Source organism: Cavia porcellus, unplaced genomic scaffold (assembly GCF_034190915.1).
Source record: "Cavia porcellus strain 051 isolate PalLab524CR breed Dunkin Hartley unplaced genomic scaffold, mCavPor4.1 scaffold_14, whole genome shotgun sequence".
In the NCBI taxonomy this organism is placed as follows: Eukaryota; Metazoa; Chordata; class Mammalia; order Rodentia; family Caviidae; genus Cavia; species Cavia porcellus.
This window is the reverse complement of record NW_026947497.1, coordinates 41,621,943-41,647,829: the sequence shown is the minus strand read 5'-3', so window position 1 is coordinate 41,647,829 and position 25,887 is coordinate 41,621,943. Positions and strand designations below refer to the sequence as shown.

The 25,887-nt window shown below is 39.9% G+C and overlaps 1 protein-coding gene across 6 annotated transcripts in view; it reads right to left on the bottom strand.

Annotated features, from left to right (window-relative positions):
• Arhgap10 (Rho GTPase activating protein 10) overlaps window positions 1-25,887 on the bottom strand; it is a 272,424-nt gene that overhangs the window by 101,911 nt on the left and 144,626 nt on the right. For all 6 annotated transcript variants that reach the window (XM_063224386.1, XM_063224384.1, XM_063224389.1 and 3 more), the window contains 2 exons: window positions 9,648-9,722; window positions 3,441-3,528 (listed from right to left, as the gene is read on the bottom strand). In XM_063224386.1, coding sequence (XP_063080456.1) covers window positions 3,441-3,528; window positions 9,648-9,722 — 163 coding nt within the window. The remainder of the gene's footprint in view (window positions 1-3,440; window positions 3,529-9,647; window positions 9,723-25,887) is intronic.

The following is a 25,887-nucleotide window of genomic DNA, read 5'->3' as shown; positions in this document are numbered from 1 at the left end:
AATGTGTGTCTAAATATCTTCTACAAGCTACTTATATCATTGCCACATGTCTAGCTAGGCAGTGCAGCATAAGAAATAAATATCATTAATGCTAGGGAAGCAGTAATAAAAACGACAAGTTGCCCAATACAAAATTTATTATCCTGAATCGCCACATCTCTCAGCCTCCCACCCAGCATGTTTTTAAGCCATCTCTCCTTGCTGTTGGGGGATATAAATCATAATATTTGCCTCAGCTAGCATTTCCTTCTCCCAAAAAAAGTCCCATTCAAATTTCCAAGCTTTAAAGAAGTTTCCTCCAGGTAACATCATTCCACTGGAGACATCACAGAAGAGCTCGTTCATTGCCTCACAATGGGAAACTGCTGTGATGAACACACGGGTCTGCAGAGATGAAAATCCTTCAGAAGGCTGGTCCTGAGAGCTCTACAACACTGGAAATGAAGCCTTAAGTCGCTTCAAGAAAAAGGGAGCACGAGGCATAGGTCCTGCATGTCTGCATGTCTTTTTCTTTTTCCAAGACTCCGAAAGTTTTGCTTCCTGTTTTAGTCTGGTGTTTTCAGGGTTTTGTCTCCAGTCTCCCATATGATACAGAGTGGTTGGGTTATTTGCAGTAAGAAAAACTCAAGAGCAAGAGTGTTTTGGTGAGAAACACAGTATTTCAGCTCTGTGCTTGCTGCCAGAGTTACAGGATGAGATTCCCACTGCAGCAGACTGGCTGCCTCCACTCCATCCCCTGACCATCACGTATCAGCACTGCCTCTTGAGCTGAAATACACCCGTTCGCTTTGGCCCTAACTCTGTAGCCAACGTGGAGGTAGATTAAAGAAGTCTTCTCCCACTTGGTCCATCAAGAGGAAAAGTGTCATTAAATGCTAATTACTGCATTTTCAAGTTGCTAAAAATAGCACAAGGGAGCACAGAAACCTAACTTTCTAATCTTCCAAGGCATCTGCCCTCTCATGATAATCACCTCCTCACAGTCAGGTGGTGCATGTGCATTGTTAGGAGTGAAGGTTACAACAGCAGCATCTCATAGTGTCATTCTGTAGGCAACGTTTGCTTCAACAGGATGAAATAACATAATGAACACAAAACCAGGGCAATAAGAAACAAGCTTCGGAGAATACAAAAATCCAAAAGAAATTACATGTACTGAAGAAAATTATGCTCTAGCTTATTAAGCTAGTTCCTCCACAAGGGAAAAGGGAAGAGTCACGTGAAGAAGGCGGGAAAATACACCTACTTTCTACAAAGAACTGGATATTTAGCCTTAGTTTCTACCGGTAATTGAATCATCTTGATCAACTCCTTTACTCATACCAAGTGTGAGTTTACCAGGCAGTACAATGGATCTGAGTCAAACTTGTTAAGAACGTAGAATTCACTACCAACCAAGTTAACACAGGCAACTCACTATATTTTTATATTCTCCTTCACTCTTTCCTTCATGCACCTGACACAACCTTTCTCAACCTCAACATTGCTAACATTTTAGATTAAGTCATTCTTTAAGGGAAGAACAGGTTATCTCATTTCTCAAAGGATGATCAGTGGACCATTGCTGCCTTCTACCCATCAGATGCCAGCAGTGCCCTCTCCAGCAGGTGTGGTAACACAGCATCATCTGCAGACACTGTCAAATACCCCATAGGTGGCAAAGTCATCCGCACTAGGGAGACAGTGTTCTAATATTTCACCAGCAGGTATGATCCATGTATACTAGAGCAAGAGGGACACATAGGATACAGACCAGGACATGACTGATGAGTCACCTTGATCCTCATCTAAAAGATGGGCATTATCAGTGACAATCCTGCTGGTTCAAAGGACACAGATTTAGCCTTAATTTTATCCCTTTCCCAACTAAGGGTAACAATAATTCATTTAATGATTTAACAAAAAATGTACCATAGCTAAAAAGCATCTTTGACTAAAGTATTCAAAAACAGGAAATATATGAACCCATCAACAAATGCTACTGTAATCACAAAGTAAGACCACCTGAGAGCATACAAAAGCAAGCATACAGCACCACTGTAATGGATTCTTGGAATCAATAACTCAGGATCTGAATTAAGTATGTACACAGATTAAGTATGTACAGGAAATATGATGGCTAGAGAGACATGTTAAATGACACCATGAGTATATAATTTACTCTATTTAAGATGCAGAAAATTCTGCTTTTAAGATGACTCAGCACTGAATCAGGAGCCCTGTGGCAGAGCATTGCCCAGTGTGCCTCAACATGTGAAGCCCAGGGTTCAATAACCAATGGAGTTAAAAAATCCAGGTTCATCAATGAAAAGATTCCATTGGTGAGGGAGAATTGTACAGATGACAAGAAACTAAGCACACAGACCACGTGAAATGTCGACACTGTTTATTCCTGTGGTATCTAAACTAAACACAAAAGGACTTCTAAAAAAACCAAACATGAACTGAGTAGTGGAAGATATTCATTTTGAGGGGTATAATAATTATACTCTGACTGAATTTTTGAAGTCTTACATCTTTTCTTGAGAGATATACTCAAGGAAAAATGAGTCCAGTAACATGAAATTTCAGAAAATTTTTCAAGTATTATCAAAAACCAGTGTCAGGATGCTGATCACTGAAGAAGGGCGATGAGGCGCTATGAAGACTCTTTACCGCAATGTCTCTGGGCTTCTGTAGTTGAATTTTTTGCTCATTTCTTAAAACAATAATTAAGCACCATAAGGAGATTCTAATATGCTCACTGGAATTCAAGTAATTTTTACATGAAAAACCACTGAGGTAGCGCTAAAATAACCAACCTTTGGAGAGGACAACCAGTTTTTTGCCATATAAAAATTGAAGTACCCAAGAGAACCACAGGATAGAGTCACAGTGACTCTTGTTCAGTCTTTCATTCACTTCTTTTCATGCTCTCCCTACTTATGCTTCACTAAACTCCAAACTACTGATTATTAAATTCTTTTTTAAGGAAAGGGGAATAACTCGCTAAAATGATTAAGCCCTTTCCTAACTCTAGTCATGTGTTTACATATCATAAACGATCAACTTAAACGTACCTCAAAACCTTATCAAATAAATCTCTTAAGTAGCTTTATATTTAAGTATTATAAACTTCTTGTTCAAACCAATTAAATTCCAACCTAAAAAATCATCATCTTAAAACATAAATAAAGGAGCCAGGGAAGTCAACCAATAGCCTCCATTACTGGTTCATAGTGTTTAATTCTTAAAACTTCACCTGCAATAGAAACTATTTTCAGATTCAATTGTGTTCTGCTGCAACTGATGTTCATTGACGCCTTACCACGGCTTCAGGAATACTGTTAAATGCCTCATAAATTTTCTCCTTTTTAATAAGATTTATCTTAACAATTGGTATTGATGTACCCAGTGAGCGATCTGTTTTAGGTCACCTTTCCACAGAGAGAGGACCTTACCTCAAATACTGTTTCAGGGCACTTGTTATGGTCTTCACTTCCCAGTCTACAGAATTCTCCAGGTCCAACTCATTGCAAGTTTTTACATCTAGTGACCAAGCAAAGAAGAGAAACTCATTAAAACGCAGAGCACTCAAAGGCACTCTTAACAAGCTCATGAAGCTTCCATTTTTAAATACCAAACCACTTCATACAAAATATATATCTACAACCTGTAATATTATAAGCATGTTCTATTACTAGACATTCATAGCACTTCAGAAAAGCACAAAGGCTAGAGGTTTGGGCTAGAGATAAAGAATAATTAGGAATATAGCATTTCAACATCCCTCTGCTGCACTTATTCATGAATAGCTAATGCTACCATCAATAGTATCGTGTTAAAGCTATTAGTCAGTAGCCATGGCTGAGGCATGGAACATTTTCGGGTAGATGAGTTCACTGGGTGGCACTACTGCTATCACATGGCATTACCTATTTCATGGCAACCAGAGGATGCACCCATTAGCATAAAAACAACTATCAGAATGGCAACAGGTCATTGTATCCATTACACTATTTTTATGTAGAATAACACATGACCAACCAAAACAGAGAATGTAACAACACACACTTAAAAGTCATTTTTGGTTTAACCTAATTAAAAATAATACATGTCATACAAGTATTCATGAATCAAAACATTATAATTACTTCAGTAATATGTATAATTTTTATATTTTTAAATATCAGTTAAAATATGTTTACAAGAAAAGTCACCTAAATTGGGGAAAATGGGTCGTTTATGAGGAATCTTTCACACTGATGAATTCCAGTGTACACACTGACCCAGGCAACAGTTACTAGACACTTCTATGTGATACCACTGACAGTCTTTCTACACTGAGTTAGTTATCTTGTGCTAAAAGTGTTAAAGATGAACTGCTTCCAAATGCCATATAAAATACTAAGTTTTAAAGAAAAGATGTGTAATGCAAAAGAAATAAGGGGTAGAGGGCAAGGAACAGTGAGAGTCAATCTGAGATTAATTGAAAAGAAAGCATGGTGGGAGAGGAAACCTCCCTGAATACAGCGGTGTCTTTGAACATCTCTGAACGTCTGGCCAGAACCCTCAGAACCTCTGCAGGAAAGGACCTTGGGGGCAGGGCATCCTCCCATTCCTTCAATGCTTGTGCCAACCTGGGCCAGCAGGGTGTCCCAAACCTATCTCAACTTCTGATCCTCATCTCCACCACTGACATCAGGTAAATGCTCTCACAGAACTACTGTGAGAATCAAAGCAGCTCAAGAACATACACCTATTTTCATGAACTGCGCTAAATGCAGCAGGTAACTGCCACAGCTAAATCACTAAAAAGCCTTCAGCAGTAGACCCTACCCCAAGCAATTAGGTGGCAATAATGTTATCAAGCCAACAACAAACTTTCCTACTTTTCTCATTCCTATCATGTAAAAGGGGAAAGATGAAATTCATGGAAGAAATTTCCTCCCTCACTCTTAAACAATGTTTCAACCATGACCCCAAAAAACTGGTTGTAGTAGTTTTAGTTTTTTCCCCTCTCACTTACACTGTGGTTGTCTACGTAAAGAAGGAAACATCTTGCTAGCTCTTCCTTTCTAAAAGCACTAAGAAATAAAGATTGTCAAAATGGGACCACCACGTGAAGTTGTCTAAAAGTCTGAGGCTTGGCCATGATAAAGAATGGATGACAACTCGATGTTACAATCAGACTTTTTGAAAATAAAACAGGAAGTGATGGTTACTTCAAAGCCATAACATCATATAGATGAAGCCCATTACTCAAAGGTCTGGAGTCTTTTTTAAAGCACTTCAACATTTCTTGATTACAGCAAGTGACAGCAATGTGCAATAAACTACAACAATGGCAATTGACACTGATTACATTTTGATCAGTTCCTACAATTCAGAACTCATTTGTTACTGAGCTTGTCAGACAAGCCACAGATACATTCAAGAAATCAAATTAAGCACCCTGATTAAAGATGCAATCCTTTATAACTAGGACTAAATAATTCTGTTCTAAAGGCTTTGCCAACCAATTACTTCTGTAACTGAATATTCTGTCTCTCATTAAATCAATTATTTAAATCTCATTTTAACATACAAGTCAGATAACATTTTCAATCAACTTGTTACCGGCAAATCACCATTTTAAAATCCAAGAGGCTTCTAAAGGAAATCTTTTATTTCCAACTGTCTACCAAATTATCATTCTACATTTTGAGAATTGTATTCTTTCCATGGAAAAATAAGCCATCCTTCTAAATTCATGGAATAAAAAATATCTGTCACATCAGAAGCAAATGACTACACAGTGTCTATACTATTAATCCTCTATTAGATTTTCACTGTTTTCAAATAACTCAATCACCCCCAGTAGGCCTTAACAATTGGTGGAGGCATTGGAATTAGGTAGAATTTGTTAAGTTATTTAGAATTCCAACATAAAAATACATTTGGAGTGTTAATTTATATGTTCTGCCATAAATGAGGGAAAATGTGTGTTTCCTTTCTGAGCAACATAAATAAATACATCTTGTGATTAGTTAAAATCTAAACTAAATAGGAACAAAGAATATTTGACTTTTTGTTTGGGAGGATGTTTTGTGCTTGCATTACCATTGGTCATTTCTTCCAAACTGAAACATGCAACACAACCTAAATGCAAAGTTCAGTCTTATGCAGCAGCTAACATCCTATTCGGCATGAACTTGAGGCCAGCTTTAAAGTACTTGAAGAAGCACAATGACTCAGTAAGTTTTGAAAACATGCTTTATAATCAAAATTCAGAATTGTTCAGTTATGTTAGCTCACTTTTGCCCCCTATCCAAATGACTAGTCATCCTGCAAGCAACATAAACATGCTAATATTTTAAAAGCAAAATTCTGAACAATCATTTTTAATGGTTCGATGTCTAAAAATAAATGAAACAATGCAGCTGGCTTTGCAAGTAAGATTTAGAAATAACCACCAAATCCACCAGACCACACGTGTTACTACCTCATAGCCTCACAGGCACTGGCTTCATCCCAGGGTGGGAAAGAACACGCTCCTAAGATAATTCTAACTTGAATCAGTTCTCGTCTACCACTCTCTACTGTTAGCTGTCTTATAGTTCCACCTCATTTACTAAAAAGCCATGATTGCCTCAAAGACATTTTACCCCTTTTTCTCCCTGCCTTCTTCAACTGTTCTATATTTCAACTCACTCAGAGGGGCTTTTTGCTTCTTCTTGTTTTCAGCAACTTAAGCTCAGCTCAGGGCAAAGCTCAGAGGCTGGTGGAATTTCAGAATGCTGTCTCCTGCTCCCAGCATGAAGGAAATGCAGAAGGCCAATAACTCCCAGCACCCAGGAGGAAAATACCAGCCCCCTCTTCAGCTGGCCTGAGGGAGCTTTAATGAGTTCTCCATCGAGACAGTTCTTGGGTCAATGGTTTTCACTATTTCATGCTGATGTGAGACAGAAGATGAGGAAAAGGAAGGGGAAGAGTAGGATGGGGAGGAAGAGGAGGAGGAGGACGAAGGGGACAGAATGGATGGGGAGGAAGAAAGGAAGAGGAGGAGCTGGAGGAAGGGTCTGAAAGTAAGAGGAGTTGAGAGAAAAGAGGATAACGGAGAGAAACGTTTTTCTCTATTTTAGTCTTTAATGTGAAGGAGAAAATAAACCACGAAAAGAAGACAAGTAACGAGAATATGCGGCAGAGTCAAGCACATGTTCTTTCTTTAGAAAACCCCACCACATTTTACATGTGAGTATTTAAAGAACACTTAAAACATTTTACACAGAAAATGCAAAACATTTTATGTAAAAATAGCAATCATTTTTAAAAACTAAAATAAATAGCTCTCAAGAGCTAAAGCAAATCAAGGAAGTGCTGCTTGAAAAATGCGATGGCTTAGAACTTTTTCTCAGACGCTTAAAAATTCAGATTAGTTTTCATTTTTAAGAAGAAAAACAGCACAAACAAAATGGGCTTTGAAAAAAAATTCAAATTTGAAATAAACATGTTACTTTCAGGAATAATAATAGAAGGTGCCAATTGGCTAAAAAAAAAACAAAATTAAAAATTTGGCAGGTCCACCCATTTTGTTTTGTCTTGCTTATTTTTTCTCTTTAGAGAAACAACGTACAGAGGCAAGAAAAGTTGAAGCTATCTATGGGATTCCATACACATGAATTTCCAAAACCCTAAAACACGTTTTTGGAAAATGTATTAAATTATTTCCATTTGGACACTTAAATAGAAATAATGTTAAGGAAACCTTAAACTGATTAGGAAACTAAATACATCTACTTTGTCAAGAGTAATGTTTGTGTTGGTAACAAAGTAACAAGAAAACAACATTAATGCAAATCCAGTTTTTTATCCACAATGTTAAATTCATACTAGGGATTATTTAGATTAATAAAAACAAATTTATACTGTACAGCCCTCTTACATGAATTATTTAGTCAGGAAATAACAAGTCAGGATCTTTCTCTCATGCCGATTCTCAAACTTCCTGTTTGCAGAATATTACTGAAAACATAGCCTTTCTTTTGCCAGCAACTTGAATGAGGTTGTGACACACTTGCATCCTGGCTTCTCTAGTCTGATGCTATGGAAAGCAAGGACGGTTTCCAGGTCACGAATTTTTGGAGGGGATATTTAAAACATCTCGTAAGCTAAGAACTGTCTTGGGACATGCCCCAGGAGGAGGGAACCTATCACCTATGTTTGACAGTGTCCTGTGTGTAGGGTTTTATGAGATTACGAACAAATTTGGACCTAGCTTAGCATGTTGGGGTGACTACAGAAACACTCTTGTTCAAACTTTCCTTGAACATGAACAAGAAGGTGACAGAAAATAATGCCAGGATCCTTAATGGCCAATTTATCACTAAAATGTACCTTTCAGGCCAAATCTTCCATTTTGATACCAACAGAGTTTTCTAGTTCTAATCACTGTAACACTGTATTGGAAACGAGAGAAGTGTTTCTAATTTTAAAATTAAGTAAAAACAGATGCTGCAGCCCCATTAAACTCTTCCAGCTGCTACTGAACCCCTGGCAACCTGAGTCTATTTAATTTGGAGCCCAATAATGGTAAAAAGGAAAATACGTCTGCCAGAATCACACACCCAAGACAACTCGAGAGAGGCAGAAAATGAAAACAGCTCATGAAAGGAAATGTATTCTAACAGGGCTCTCCAAATGACAACGGCCAATTTTTCCTGTGGTTAATAGCTAAAAAAGGTGGTTGCTTATGAAATCCTTAATTCAAAGACAGCCAAACAAGCAAGTGCTATCCATAACATGTCAATGGACTTTGCTCACCTTAGTTTATGCTTTCTAGAAATGAGTCTTTGCTACAAAGCCTTAAGATGCAGACAGGTTTAAAAGCATTCACAGCACACCTGAGGGCACTGCTAATATTCATTAATTAAAGTGAGTTACTGAATAAATTAATATGGAGCAAGGTCAGGATGACAGAATGGTCTGAGGAGCTATCATCACTCAAGACGCAGCAGGCTTTGTGGCAGGGGAGAAGTGGTGTGTCTTACAGGTGGCACTGAACTGACAACAGTGCGTAATGGAAAAGTGCTTTGTCATTCACATAACGTCTGGGGTAATGAAATGAATTCACTTTCTGGCTTCCTCTAGTCTGCAATGCCAAAGAACACTGTGTTATCAGCACAGATGGAGCAGGCATGGTTCTGGAGAAGCGCCTGGTGCAAACTACAAACAAGCCACTGTGCATACCAATGAATCCCTGAGACTCAAACCCTTGCTGTCAAATGACAGTTTGGGAAGCTCCATAAAAATGACTGAGTCCCAGTGGTCTTGTCCAACCAAATGTACTGTCAAGATTCTGGACAGGCAATTTGGAAGTCATGCAAATCACAGAGGCCTGAATGCCACTTTGCTGTGGGAAGCAAGCAATGGGAGACATTTGCCCAGGAACCAGCCCATGAGTCTCATTTTTTTTCCCCTTTACCTTTTAATAAATAACGACAAAGGAGATCATCTAAAGTGATGCAAATGCTAATCTGACAGTGTTAAGTGTCTGTCTCTGCTCAGGAGACAGTTCATCTCACAGAAGAATGGGTTTACCGGTATGAGGTACATTACTATGAAATATTAAGTTGTGAAATCAATGAGCATAAACAAATCAAGGAAAAATGATTAGAAAAGAGGCATACCCATCAACATACTCAGAAGTCTCTGGACCTTTGAACTCACCCCCACAACTCTGTACAATCCTTGGTCATTTATACCTATTGGGAGAGACACAATGTTAGCAAAATACAAGACTATTATATTTCAAAGGTAGTCATCATTAAACAGTGGCATCAGAATCTTTGCTAACTCACATTAGCAGCATTCCTGTTGAAGACGAAAATAACACGACGAAAGTAAGTGTTTACCAACTTGTTTTACCAGCTTTGTATTCTTGAGCTGTGGTTGGAAAAGAAGCTAGAAAACAATGTTCCATGTGCACAAAAATGTAATGAATCAACATTAACTGAAAGTCAAACACCAGCGGTTACATTAAAATCCATCCCAATGCAATTTGTAAAGATCCATCCAAGCGTTTGGGTTTTTTTGTTTATTTACATTTTTCTTGGAAAGTTTTAACCTTTTAAAAATATGATTAGTAATAAAAAGCAATCATTGGATGATTCCTTGAAGACTTGGAAATTCAGTCAAAAATAAAGAAGAAATGAACTTTAAAAAACCATACTATGCCCTGCCCAAGTGGGCATCATTACCCACTTTACTGTAAAATAAACCAACTCAACGGATCATCTCTCTGCAGAGATCTAAACATCAGGTGTCCTTGAGCTCAACAGTCAGAGGCAAGAAAAGTTACTGTCCAACATAACCTAGAGTACTGACCAGCTGCCCTTATTTGGATTCTGATCAAAGCAAGCTTATTATAAATAACATTTTTGAAGCAATAGTGAAATTCTGAGGGGCATTAAGCTTATGCAATAAAAATGCCTATTTAAGGTTGTATCCTGAAACAGGTGGAAGTAACCTATCTTAGATTTGCTCTGAGGAGTAGAAAGGGATGGATGAAGTGACCATGGTCAAAGCTACACAACTGCTGCCTTGGTGATGAGACTATGGGAGCTCACTTTATCAATCTCCCCACGGATTTACACTTGAAAACGTCTGCCTCATCCCCCCTTCTTCCCCCTCCTCCTCTTTCTCTCCTCCTCCTCCTCTCTCTAGCTCAGCATGAACTTCTGCACTATGAATGCTAAAATAAGAACAGAACAAGCTGACAACTCCTATCTCCAAAGTTTCCACAACAAAATAAGGCACAACAAAAAAGCCATTGAACTTGCAAAGGGCTTTAACATTCTTCTTGCCTCCTTGACTAGGATAAGAAAAGAATACTTGACCAAATCTAAGGCAGTGATTTCAGAGATTTCAATGATACAGACAGTCCGCTGGGGCACATGTGCCACAAGTTTGCCACCATTTGTTTAGGGACTGTGTTTGAGTCTAACTCACTGCACAAGTTCAGGAAACCTCTGAGTCCAGATGCTACTTTCAATTTCAAGGGCAGCATCATACACCTTATGCTATGCTGGGACGGAAACAAGATGATTCCAACACATATCCTATAAATTACGATGTTATGCGCCTGCACAACCTTTCTTTACTCCTTGCTAAGATCAAATCTTTTTCTCCTTTTTATTGATTCACCCTTATTCACCTTTTAAGATTCTCAAATGTCCTAGTCTTCCTTTGGTTATGGGCCAAATTGTGACTTCCTAAAATCTGTATGTTTAAGTCCTATCCCCCAGTATCTCCGAATGTGACTGTATTTCAAGATAAGGTCTTTTTAAAAAGTAATTAACTTAATACAAGATCAGCAAGGTGTTCCTTAGTTAAATTCAATTGGTGTCCTTAGGAGACAACACTTAGAGACAGTGATAGAAAGAAGACCACATGAGAACACAGGAAGGAGAAAAATCAGGAGAAAGGCCTCAGAAGAAATCAATCTTGCCAAAACGTTATATTGGGCTTCTAGAACCCCACAGATGCTTCATCGTGACAGTTTAGAAAACTGATTCATACACCTTTCTCAACGCTCTCACTTGATCTCAAAGGAAGAGGAGGAGGAGAGCACAAGTGACTCTCTGGCCCTGTAAGAGTCTGCTCAGAAAGCTGAAGAATCCAGCAGCAGATATAACCTTCCCGTGGAGACACACTCAGGCCACAAAAGAGGAACATAAGGCAGTACAACCCTGCCAGCAGTTAGAAAAAAAGACAAGCAAATTGCCAAAAAACAAAACACAACTCTAGAGCCTGCTAAAGGAGAAAGACTGAGCCTCTTCCAGGAGCCAGAGAGTGAGCCCGCCTAGTTTAGGACACCAGGGGATTTGTTCAATACAACTCTATTTAACAAATTTGACCTCAGTGCCAGAAGCCAAAAGAGCAAGCAATGAACTGCAGTCAAACATGTGCCTCTGTGAAAGGTGCTTGAAGTACACGGAGAAATGAAATAAGAATGTTACTTCAGCAATAATAATCACTCTATGCCGGTAATTACTATCAGATAATTGATCAAGTTCAAATTCATCAACCTGAGAGAAGGAAAGTTAATTGCTAATGCATAATGAAAGGTGCGAGGTGGAATTAAAGCTGCTCAACAGTTTTTCTTTTTTTTATTGAAATTTAAATAATGCTCCTACAAAAGCTGCTTGGAAATGGTATACAAAATAAGTAAGTCTTACAGGATTTTTATTTCCTATTATACTGTTCTTAAAGGCTCTGGACTACAAAATAAGAATTGGAACATACATCACATCCAGGAACACATACGTAGTCACACAAAACTGTCAATTACAGGAAAGAACACGAACCCACCGCCACCAAGTTATATTAATGGATTTATTTATCACATCCCTGCCAGCTTTTCCAAACAGTCTTCTTTCAAAGAATCACTCCTTCCTTCCTTCCTTCCGTCCTTTCCTTCTTTCCTTCCTGTCTGTCTGTCCATGTTTCTTCTTTCTTTGTTTCTGTGGGGAATCAAATTCAGACCTCATGCTAGCCACGCAAGCACTGTGCCACTGAGCCATATCCCCAGCAGAATCATTATTTCTAGTGAAAACAGCTTTACTTTTTCCCTGTCACTTTCCAAATTCAAGGGGTCAATGTCCACTCTTTCTTTAAAAGCTACAGATTAATCTCTGCCTCCTCAACGCAGCTTTGAACTTTATGCCCATACGTTCAAGAATCCCTGCCAAGAAACACACAATGCTAATCCACTCCCAAAGCCACCTTCTCTTCCTTTGGTCGTTCACACCACTTTCCCATCTGTGGTCCTCCACAGCCCACTTTAACAGTGAAGGACAAGTCAGATCAGGTTGCGTTCCCCACTGTAACAAGCACGTGGGGCTGAAACACAGGGGCACCAGCTACGGCCCCACCCCATCTACTCACTCCTCCCAGTGTTCATTCACCATAGAGCAGACCGCTGTCACCCCAGGACAAGCAAGTTCACCCCTCCTTTGTGATTATATTCAGGCTGACGGCTCCCCCAGCAGGCACACGCTACCCCTCATTTTCACAAATTTACTCTCATCTGCCACATCTATTTACTCCTCAAATACCTGCCACATGCAATTCTAGCTGCCCAAGACTGAGCGGAACAGTAAAATACAGCTCCATTTAACCCGTCAAATGAAATCCCTTTCCTGACACCTGCCCCCAGAATTGTTATTTTCCCAGAATTCCTCTTAATCCAGTATTTATGCCACGTAATTCCATCATCTTAGTTAAAATTCTAAAAAAATATGACTTCACGTATCTGTGTGCACATACACTATGACGCACGGCCAACATCACCTTTAAAATTTTGTTTAAATCTACATTTCAAAATGCACCAACCCATAGTATTTTTAAATAAAAATAGAGAACCCTTGTTTTATCCTCATACCCCACCCACACAATGCAGAGACACAGTACCTGGAAAGATACTAGGCCAATCTAGTACCTAACTTAACTATTTTTTCCCTGTGGTTGCTTGCACAGAGTAGGTAGAGGCAAAAAAGCTATGGCTACATCAATGTGACTTGAACCTAGCTGAGAAGTATCGCCCCCTCCTGTGTGCATGTACTCTCTCTCTCTAATATGTATATATACAAATATATGTACTCGTGTATCTACGGACACATCAATAGATCTATAGAGTCACTGTTTCTACTCATAGAATGTTAGAAATGTGAAGTTAGCTTTAACTTTTTTCCTGTCACTTTCAAAATTCAATATCTATATGACTATATATGTATTTCATATATACGTTTGTAGACATATCTAAGTATATTTAGAACTATATAAATGACCTAAATAAAAATCAAGTTCTGAACTGAAAGTCAAAATATCCAAAGGATTGTAACTTACTTGGAATATAAATATAGGTATCAGCAATGGACATCATTAATAAAATACTTTCTGACCTTTCACATAAATGTGTCACCTTGACAAAGTGTTTATAGACCCAAATGTTTTTTACTAAATGAAGTTGGTATCGCTTCTCGGCCTTTTGGCTAAGATCATGTGTACTAAATGAAGTTGGTTCTGAAGGGTAGTAAGGGTAAGCTGCTCTCCATCTCAGTAAGGCGCAGCTGATATCAGCTGTCCCCTGGCAAGATGGATGCAGAGAAATCCAATGTGGCTCACTTCTACTTCCTATATCCTCCAATCTGCCACAGCGCTGTCATCAGGTGAAACATACATCTTCCCTGGAGACAGGGTCAGAGTTTCAGCAGCAATAGTACTGCCCACTTGTTTGCTTTTCAGAATCCAAGTGATATCACCAGAGCCAGAGTCCATTTGGCTCCGGAGGATACCGGCACAGAACTGCTGACCTCTGTGGGCACCCCACAGGACCATGCATATAGACCAGTGGTGGGAAACCTACAGCACACATGCCACAGTGGGCTGTCTGCATCACTGAAAGCTCTAAAAGGTACATCACTGCTCTAAGCAAAGAAGGAATTATTATAAGGGTTAGATGCAAAAGGAAAATAAGATTTAGGAGGGCTTATGAATTCATTTAAACAGTGGAACTGGGGGCAAACATTGGAGGGGCTGTGCATTAGTCTGTGTTCTGCTGCTATCACAGAATTCCTCAGACCAAATGATAATGCACAGAAATTTACCTGGCTTATAGTTCTAGAAACTGGAAACCCCAAAATCCAAGAGACATATCTGGTGAGGAGCTTCTTGCTGTTTCCCCAAGGTGGAAGGTAGCAGTGAAGATAGTGAGAGAGAAGGGAAAGGAGGAGAGGAAGGGGAAGAGGAGGAGAAGGAGGAGAGGGTGGAACTCATCCTGTTATCAGGAGCACACTCCTGCAACAACAATCCCACTTTCTGGGTAACAACATTAATGCACACATGACAGTACAGACTTCGTGACCTTGTCACCCCTCAACGTTATGCTACTGAGGATTAACTTCCAATACAGAACTTTGGAAGACACATTCAAACCACAGAAGGCTGTAACTGGCAAGTAAACACACCGAATAAAAAGAAAACGGAAAGTGGCTTTTAGAGTAAGTAAAAGATAGGTCTTTAAAAAACAAAGATAAGCAGGAGAAAATATAAAATGCAAAGAAGAAGAAACTGGAAAAGAATGACAGCGGATCAGAAAGTCGGAAAAATGTAATTTTGTCAGTTTCCTAAGAAATATTGAATACTTTCTACAATTTAGGCACTGAAATAGAACAAAGTAAAAATACACCATAAAATTAAAGAGAAAGTAGAGAGCTGCTTGAGACCAGCAGGGCCACAAAGTCTTTTACTGCCTGGCTTTTCTTCCTGCCTTCTGGAGCAGGTCCTACAGTTGGCAACTCTGTATTCTCTGATAATATTCCAAAAGTTCCTCAACATACAGTATTCAACTAACAAAGGAATGGAATAAAATAAAATAAAAATACTGGATTCATAAACTAATGATTAATTAGCAAGGGAATATGGAAAGAAAATACCAAAGATAGAAAATATTTCTCAAATATATGTAACATAAATAATCTACTATGTATGAATTGTATAACTAGATGAATAAAGGCTCAAAGTGAATCACACACACTTTTGATGGCAACAGATTCCTCCAAAAGATTTTCCAGCTGTATGTTTCTACAGAAATAAATGACAAACTCTATGGTCTATAAACTAACATTTGCTCAGCTCCCATCCAATAACCTGCAGAGAACCCCAGTGGAACAAGATACTTAATATCTGTGAAGTGATTGAATCATTTATTTGCACTTGTGTTGACAACACAGTAGAGGTCATTAATGTTCATGTTCACATTTACAGGATTTACATCAAAAGTCTGCAACACTTCATTTTTAATGAGGCACGTGTGGATAAATATATGCATGTGCATGCACAAACACAAATATAGGATTATATATCTCTCTAGCTCTGCAAAGACAAATTCCCCTGAGTTGTGTAATGAAAAACCATACAATTTTATGCATATATAAATACTAATATTTTAAGTATGTCCTAATTATAACTATGTATTTGTATAGTTTATATATGCTATAAATATTAACTAATGTTGAAAGACAAAGAAAAATAGAAAAGCACAATGATTGGAAAAACTTGAAAGGAAATTCCTAGCCACATGCTAAGAATGACATGCTATAAAAGGCAACTCATAGAAAAGCAACCAAAAAATTCATAGATACTAGATACTGTTTCTGGTCATAGGTGGATTACAAAACTGTGATAATGTGTTCCTTTCAAATTTTGACAACTTATCCTCAGTATACACTATTTTTAAATGCTTGGGTCAATATACACACTTTCTAGACTATCTGTCACACTGGGTTACATAAAAATGAGCAGATATACACACAAAGACATCCTTCCAAAACATCCATCAATTCTTAACATTTTAAGGTTCTATTACAATATGTACTTATATTAAGTTTATTTTAAATACAATCAGACAGAACCACGTATGATTTGTCTCATCCCATCCAAGGTACACATTCACTAACATTAATTTTTAGGAACTGTAGTATTATAGTATAGATCTCAAAAGTCCCCAAAACCTTTTATGTGTGTGGAAGATGACAGGATGGATTATGGGCACACTACACTCATCAGTGATGAATCCACAGTTGAATCAGTGATGAATACACATGCTCTTAGCAGGTAGACCCTATTGGAAGAGCCAGAAGAGATGGTCACGGAGGTCAGGAACTGGCACGGTACATCTCCCTCCCAGGGTCCTCTCCTAGGTACCCTGCTTCCTGATAACCATGATGTGAGCAACTTTCCTCTGCCAGACCTTTCCACCAGGCTTTCCTGCCCTGGAGCCAACCAACTATGAACTGACTCCTCTCTAACACCTGTGAATCAAACAAACCTGTTGTCTTAGTTACTTTTCTCTCATTACTGACACAAAACACTCAGTATGCAAAGTTAAAGGAGAAAAGGTTTATTTAGTTCACAGTTTGTAGAGGTTTCAGTCCATAATTAGCAGGCTCCAAAGCAAAGTGGCACAGCACAGGGGAAACAGTTCAAAGCAGTTAAAGACAGCAAAACAACAAGAGCACACAAGGGGGAAAACAAGCCCTTTTCCTCCCTTATATTGTATGCAGGCTGCCTGCCATAGGGCAGATGTAGCATTTACACCATCTCCCTGCCCTCCTCTTGCACAACTTTAGAATGATTACTACTCCCTGCTGAGTCACTTAAACTTCTAAACTTCTCAAATTGACACAAGGAACAACAGCTTAGAGAAAGAAGTAAAGGCATGTCCTTTATATCTTAGAATGTGGAACTACTGAGTTACTTAGTTAAATTCTACACTTCTCAAGGTGACACAGTGAATCAACCATTACAACATCCTGGAGCATACACACCATGCTGGGGCATGTCTTCTACAATGGTACATAGACCTGCTGAGTTAAGCTTTCAAATGTCTTAAGTCGACTCAATATATCAATCATTATATCAATCATTAAACCTGTCCTTGAAATAGTGGATGCTGAGTATTTCATTCCAGCAGAAGAAAAGTGACTAAGACACTGTATTCACTCCTAAAACCCAACCCCAAGAATGAATTATTTTGCACATAATGCACTAAATACTACAAAAAGTGGGGTAAGAGCCAATTAATAAGCCATAAAATAGAAGATTATCTATAGCTATACAAAGATGAAAAGCTCAAAACAGTACCCACTAATATTCAAAATAGTACCCACTAATATTTTAACCTTTATAGACTGTGTTACCTTTTTTTAAAAAGTACATTCTAGGAACAAATTTGTTCAGGTTGTAAGACAGGAATTATTGCAAGTTAAAATTACCAACATCCTAGAAATTTTCACTTCCTACTGTGTGACCTGGAAAGCTGCTCTGTGCCTCAGCTTCTTCCTCCAAATAATAGAGTTAATGATGGGAAAGGGTTGTTTTGAAAATTAGAGATAATGTTGTAAAACACAAGCATAGGCCACATACATAATTAACTCAAGCATTCATTAAAAGCCTTAACTGTAGCATAAATCTGAAAATAGGTATGCACAATACAGGTAAGTCCCCCTAACCAAGGCATGTAAGTCTTCAATTCACTTTCATAAAGTAAATCATACACCAGGAAGAGAGCCAACATTCATTGAGTAAGAATGACTCATGGGAAATATAAAACTGCAGCCCACCAGTAACATTTGCAACTTCTTCCCCTGGATGATAATTATTTGGGTAGCAGACAAAAAAACATTACAGACAGCTACTATCTGCCAACAACCTATCTGCCTCTGCCCCTTTATGGGGTCTTGTATTCCTCTGCCCATCAGCATTCAGGGACTCGGCTTGAGGAAGCCGATCGGTACTCTGAAGACCAACCAGCCTCCACACCTGCAGGAACATCTACAGCAGTCTCACGATCTCTTTCACACGGCCTTCTTCCACCCAGACAAACCAGAAGCCAATTGCAAAGAGATGGTCTGGCACGTAGCGGTGGCTATGTTCACAAGGCTGGCCACCACCTCCACTTCTGCTTCCCACGGGAGAGAAGGACAGACGGAAGAAACAAAAGCCAAGTGTCAATTCCAGGTTTCAGCCAGTGTTTTGGGAAGTACTGGTAATTCAGGACTCTAAACTAGGTTTGGCTACATCTCCTCCTCTCAAATCCAAACACAACAGGTGGTTGATTTATGAGTTACACCTCATCAAAATGGACCACAGACTACATGTGACTGGCTTTACTTCCAGTTCACAGGCAACACAGGAGAAATGTTGCATCCCAGACTAGACCAAATAGTCTAAAGCCCTGGGTAAAGCATGCAGACAGGGACTAGAGAGAAACTACAATGGAACATGGAGCTTCCTTGTTCATCAGGACCACTTGGGGGCCAAACACTGCCAGAGATCTTAAAGTGACCTGTCCTGGGATCTCAGTGGCACCAGCTGAGATTCATTTCAAGTGCCTTCCAGTTTTTCTGTCACAATATGAGCCTTGGCAAAGGGCCTATCTCACAGCAAAACTGAGGTCCCTTTTGGCAAAACTCAGCTTCTCTATCACCAGTAGGTTGCATCAACTCTTTTCTGTCCCATCCTTGTGGTTACTGTGGCCTGATCAGGCCTACAACCTCCTAAACAAGTATACAGCATAATTAAGGAGAGACGATGGAATACGATTTTGGAGGCTTCCAGAAAGGTTAGAACTCTCTACCAGACAGCCCACTTTTATTTGGTTTTTAAATAAAGGAAAGGGATACTGAGGGAAGGCAGGAATGGAGCAGGACTTTGGGAAGTTAAAGACTTCTCCAAGCAGTAAACTCTTCCAATTAAGAGAATTGTCTTATCTCTAGATTGACATTTACAGCAGGATCCAAATGGCTGCAGCTGAAGTCCTTATCTTGTAAGTTTGGATCAGAGCCAGGGGTCCTCAGCTGCAGGCTTGCTTTGACCTTTGAGGTATCACAGCGTCACAGGCCACTACAGGTCTCCACTGGGACCCGCAGTACAGAGGTTTGCTCACTGCACACTTGCTGCCACTTTCCAAGGAAGATGCATAGGCTTGGGACAGACTCATGCAAATACAGAAAGCCAACTGATTAACTCTATATCCTGCTCAAAGCCACTTCATGGTGGTCTCCATCAGTGGCCATAGGGCAACTGGACTGACAGGAGCCAGAATCCCAGTCTGAGCATTGCGGCTTTCCAGGCAACCTGTGGCAGGCTTATCCTAATTTGTTTCTAGCCTTAGATCTACCACGATAATCAAGCCTAGTGACTAACAACTTTATTTGCTCAGCTGCCTAATGAGGTTTCTACAGACTAAGAGTGAAACAGTCAAACATAAAATGCTGCACATTAGGGTTTGATATCTTGTCCAACACAAATCCCAGCCTGACATACCTGGCAGCCAGAGATTTTGTGAGGTACTGTAGATTCTCAGGCAAGGCGCCAACCTTCCCTGGATACTTGTACATCTTCAGGGGTTTATGAAGGAGTCGGCATGGAAAGGAGGCAGGCATACTTTATAACAGCTTAATCGAAATCTAGGTGAGTGCATTCACAGAGTAATACTGAAGTCTTCCCTCCTCCACTGGCTATGGCTCCCAACTTTCTGTGCTCTTTAGAACCTGGTCTCTCTCCTTCCCAGCTCCTTCAGAAGATGGGCCAGTAGTCTCTCCATCTCCTCACTCATGGTATTAGGAGCGCAGGCCTAAAAACATTGAGTCTTACATCCGAGCTGTCCTCCGTGGCTTTCCAGCTCTGAGACCCCCATGAGGAAATCATGGGGTGGGAATGCACTTGGTGGGAATGGGAATGGAAAGCTGCTAGAGCTCTTACAAGACTCTTGTGCAATAAGCCATTAAAATGCTGAGTACAACCTCGCTGTCATCATCTTCTTGACCTCCCAAGCGCTTCATGACTTCAGGAAGGAGGTGCTTACACCGGGTTGTCTTCCATCTGAACTTTCGAAGCCTCCGGCACAGCTGACTTCCTCCTTTCGGTCTGCACCTCAGGCTCTCCTGCTTCTCCTGCTCTGCCCCCAGCTGCCTTAGGTCCCTCAGTTCTTCTTCCTGTCACCCTCTCAAGGCTGAGAGTCACAGAAATGCTGTCCCTCGTTTCCTTCTCTTCTTCCCTATCTCCTCCTGAACAGCAGCTCTGGCTCCTCAAACAGCACCTCTGTGAAAGTGATGTCCACTAGCTCTCTTCTTGTCTCAGCCTCTTTCTGACAGACACAGCACAGGTACAGTGAGTTCAGAAAGTGTGAAAGCAGTCCACCCTCCTGCCAACAGCCTGCCCGCTGGGAACTCTGTGTCTTGCCTACAGGCAGCACCCAGCTTGCTGGGAAGCTCGGTCAGTCCTTCCTTCTCCCTTCCCTTCCCTCCTATCTCCAAAAGCTCGTCAGATCCTGTGCAGTTCCCAAGGCCCTCATCTACCCATACCTTCTCTTCCATCTACATCTTCATTTTTATTTAACGTTGAAGTGATACCTGAAGACATTAAAGTTGTGCACATTTACAGAGTACTGTGTGATATGCTCCAGCATACACCTCCCTTAGGTTGCATCTATGTCAATTTTGACACATTTATGCCCTCGAATATTTATTATTTCTGTATAGTGAAAACATTCAAAGTCTTTTGCCCTTTTATCCTCAGCCACTCTGCTGTGCAAACTTCCGACTCCTATCTATACCTTAGCACTTCCTCCTTTATCCCCTCTCCATCTCTGCCTTCTCTGACTTTTCTCAGCCTCTGTAACCACCATTCTGCTCTCAGAAAAAGTTCAACTTTTTAGATTCCACATACGATAGAGATGATGCTGCACTTGTCTGTCTCTAGTGGTTATTTCACTTAGCCCAGTGAGCTCCAGATCCATCTATGTAGTCACAAATGACAGGATTTCACTTTTTACAGTTGCATGATATTCCTTTTATATGAGCATGTACAATTTCTTCATCAGTCAGAGGGTGAGGTTGTTTCTACTTTACTACAGTGAGAAATGCAGCTGTGAGTATGGGATGGCAAAGATCTCATATATGTACTGATTTCTTTTCCTTTGGGGATACACCCAGTAGTGAGACTTCCAGATCACATGGTCATTCTACTTTCCATTTCAGGAACCTCCATACTGTCCACCCACTAAGAAAACACCATCATCTTTTACCTAAATTATTTCTCAAATCCAAGCATCCAGCAGCCTTCCATCTTCCTCTATTTCATCAGTTCTCCTCCCTGTCAGAGATCTCAACATACTGCTATTCAAACCTGTCAGCAGCTCACCCCAGCCCACAAATACCAGGCAACCATGCAGGACTGCACCTGGAACCTACCACACACTGGATTCTGCTGCCCACAAAACATCTTTCACACAATCACCGGTCCTCTTCCACCAACACCCCAGGGACAGCATGAACACCTTTTTTTCCAGTGTCTCCCTCTAGAGAAAAAACCAGGTGCACTGACAACTTTGTAGAATAGAGATTACGTCTCCCTTCAGATCAAAGGGTATACTGTCAGAAAACCCAAGTACTGTAGGTTCAGAGTTTCACTCCTAAAACATATCCAACACCAGCAGGAATGAGCTGGACACCCCACAACGGCCTTGGGAACTTAGGCTCACAGAACCTGCACAAAAGGCAACCCTCTAGAGGCTGAGAGTCTCTGCGCTGGGAGCCTTGGGTCATCCACCAGTCTCCATCGAACTGTACAAGGGTAACTTGGTAAACACGGAAGCAGCACAAAATGTCTTAAAATTAGGTTGAAGCTGATTTTTAAGAACTAGAATCATAATGCCACCATTTTTCCTGCAATATCTTTCCTGTGGCAAACACTGAAATTGAAAGTGTTGACTGGAGTCCACAGAACATGTGGCTAGGAATAGGTAAGTCAAAAGTAAGCTAGAATGGATGGAACAGCTCAGTAAATTTATCCTCAAACTCATCACTGATTCAGTTTGAGTTTAACTCGTGGCAAAATTTTATTAATATAAACTGGAAACAAGATGCAGACTCAAGGTACAAGTCAGCTGTCACTGGTTTATGAGGCTCCTTGGATCCCTCTGTGACAGAGATGACATTACAAATGCCTATGGGGTCTCACTGCTGCCACCTGCCTGTACCGCAGATGCACCACAGCACCAGGTACGGAGCCAGGGCCCGCCAACCTCATTTCTCTGTCTGACACACGGTCTTGCTAAGTTCTCCAGGCCGGCCTGCCACAGTATCCTGCCTGGGTATCTTCCTTTTTCTGCTCTATGGCCATTTTATTGCTCAAGACGTTTTACTGTTCATACATCCACAAGCCACAGTAATAAGCTAAAAGACAAACCAATTAATGTCACTACTTGTGTCAAAAGCTATGTCCAACTGCTAAGCTGAACTCAGGTGATTTACTTCCCTGTGTGAACTGCTGTTATCATGGTGGGGGCAGTTCTTCAGTTCTCCTGGATCCCTGAATGAATACTAGGCCTACTTAAGCAAAGGTGGCCTCAATGACTAGACTTTTTTACCTTCAAATAAGTGACTTCAGTCTACTGAGTACTCCGCGTGTGCTGAGTTTTAAATAGTCTCTTTTCATTCCCACTGTCATATGGAGGAGCAACCATCGTTATCTCATCTCACAGGTGACAAAATGAAGTCATGAAGAGGCGAAGTAACTAACTTGACCTGATCACAGATTAATAAGTGGTGAAACTGAGATTCCATCCCAGAGTCACTCTTCAATTCACCCTGTTCAACATTACCCTAAGCATGCACAGAACTTAGACAAAACATCATGCACTTCATCAGTGCTAAAGAGAAACACAACATCTAGCCTGCTCACTGTGTAGGCAAAAGAGCATTCCTAAGCTTTCCTGTCCAAAAACACCTCCAACATACCGGGAAATACGCCACTGTCGTTTTCTTGATTGTAACCCATCCTCCAACCCAAAAAGATCCAAAAGCTAGATCATTTATAGGATAACCATACAAAGTCCTATTAATTTTCTTCTTTCCTATCCCACGGATGCATTAAAACAGGGGAAAATGAACAAAGCTACAAGTAACAGAAAAAAGGCTGGGAACTTTAGAGCCTAAAAAATCTCACTGGACAAGGAGAAACTAATGGCGATTACCAAACTCTCCACCACATAAGCAAAGACTTCAAGTGTAACATCTTATGTGAAGTATTTTCTCCTGTTAATCTGGAAGCTAATAAGTTTTCAAAGTTTTCTTAAAAGTAATAAAAGTGCTAATTGGAAAAAATGAATATTCAGCCTTGACTTGCCTGGGCTTCATGTTTCAATTTTTGCATTTGCATTTCTGCAGATACAAGACTTTCCAGCTTCCTCCCACGAGACTGTCCTGTGTTCCCTCCCACACTCACCTCACACCCATTCGGATGAAAGAGACAGCCAGCAAGAAACTCCACTTAGCTTGCTGTAAATTTCCAGAAGACCGCTGTTTTTTACTTTCTACATTTTGCATAGAATTTGCCCTTGGCAATTTAAGATTAATGTGTAATAATGATAAAACATAATGCAGGATCACTTTGGATATCTCCTTCTCCCACCCCTCAAAGATTAACGCTGAAACTATCCATTATCAACTCCTGCCACAGCCCACACCATCAGCCCAAAGTGCTCTGGAAGCAGAACAATCCTCAACTCAGCTTCAGAAAGATTCCCCCCAAATCCGAAACTTTGCTCTTCAAAGGGAGAGAAACTCAATTTTCCATGTGACAAATCAAGAACTGTCACATCTTATATGTGGCATCCTACTTCTATCCCATGAATTCACAGCTTGGTACAATGCTGAATATGATTAACTGACAGCTTGCCTACACCAACATTTCAATGCAATACTCTAGAAATTAAAGCGAATATTCAAATTATGCACATATGGAAGATTTTTAAAAGAAACTTCATAAACAAAAGTAGCATACAAATTTAGTTTTAAATCATAATGACTATTTAAAAAATAGCAACTAAAAGATGTTTTTAAGCCAAAGAATCTTTGTTTTTGCTTATTTTAAAGTGCATGTAGTTGAAGATTAGGTATCACGCAGGTCCAGAAAAAGGCAGTAAGTACATGGTTCCTTTTTAGAAAGGAGAGATATTTATTCAAGGAAATTACTTAGTTACACTGTAAGCTACAAAGCCATGAGACCCTTTCATATGTAACATGATCATCTTTCCATGTGTAATATATTAATCATAACTCAGAAAGGTAATTCATAACAATGCAAACAAATCTTACATATACCAGTAAAGGCACTAATTCCAACCACACAAAGAATGAATAAATCCAATAATCTTACAAGTTATTGTATTTGCCAAGTTGTCAATGTGATATTTTAGTCAAATTTCTGAATGCCCAAGCAAAAAGCAATCACTTTTTAGGGCTTAATGTGTGTGCAAGGTCCTGACCATATTTCTCAGTATGAATATAAAGAATTAAGAAAGACATGTTCTCCACTCCGAATAAAACTAAAGCCTCATAAACAAAAATATAATGAACAATACCAAGCAGTATAGCTGCTAAATATAAAATGTGCGTATTTCAGGATTAAAAAAGAATACAAGGGAAGGCTGGATGGAGGAATACAAGGCAAGCTTTTAAATGTCCACTGTTCACAAAGACTGGCTCTCTTCAGTCTTCACAAACCTGGACATTGGGTAGACAGGACACTATATATCAACTTTCGACTTGCTTTTTTATTTTTTAGGAAAGAAACCAGGGGCATCAGACATTAAGGATCACTTCACAAGCATCTTATCATTCACCCTGGAGCTTTAACCTGACAATTTATCATCCAAAGGCAAAGGAAGCCTTCCTCAGTGGTCCAAGCACCTCCCCTCCTCTCACACTCCCACCCTGTCTCTTCCCTTGTCTCGCTGGATTACACAGCACTCAGATACACTTAAAAACATCTGTATCATGACCCTTTCCCGTGCTCAAACTCCCTCCTTCCAAAACCCCACACTTGTGAATCTGAGCAATTCCTTTTTTTTTTTTTTTTTTTTTTTTTTGGTGTAATTCAGCTTAAGAGTTGTATCCTTTCTTTTGTTTCCTGGCCATAAGGGACTCACAGCTTAAGAGTCTGCCATCAGTCTTGGAGAAGACTTTGAACTTGGCCTTTTGAGCAATATTTAAACAGTTAAGACTCTGGGACTCTTAGGGATGGATTGAACACACTGTGTACCACGAGATGGGATCCAATTCTTGCAGGACAGAGAGTGGTAGAGTGTTAGTTCTCAGAGACATGTTAAGACTTCTAAGAGGTGGCTCCTTAAGATGTTGGCAGCCTGTTCTTGAAGGAGATTATGGGGCTCCTCCTCCTCACTGTTGACCATGAGAGAAGTTTGATCCACCACATACTCCAGCCATGACATCTTGCTTCACCACAGGCACAAAGCCAACCAAGACTAACAAATCATGGCTTGGAATCTCCAAAAATACC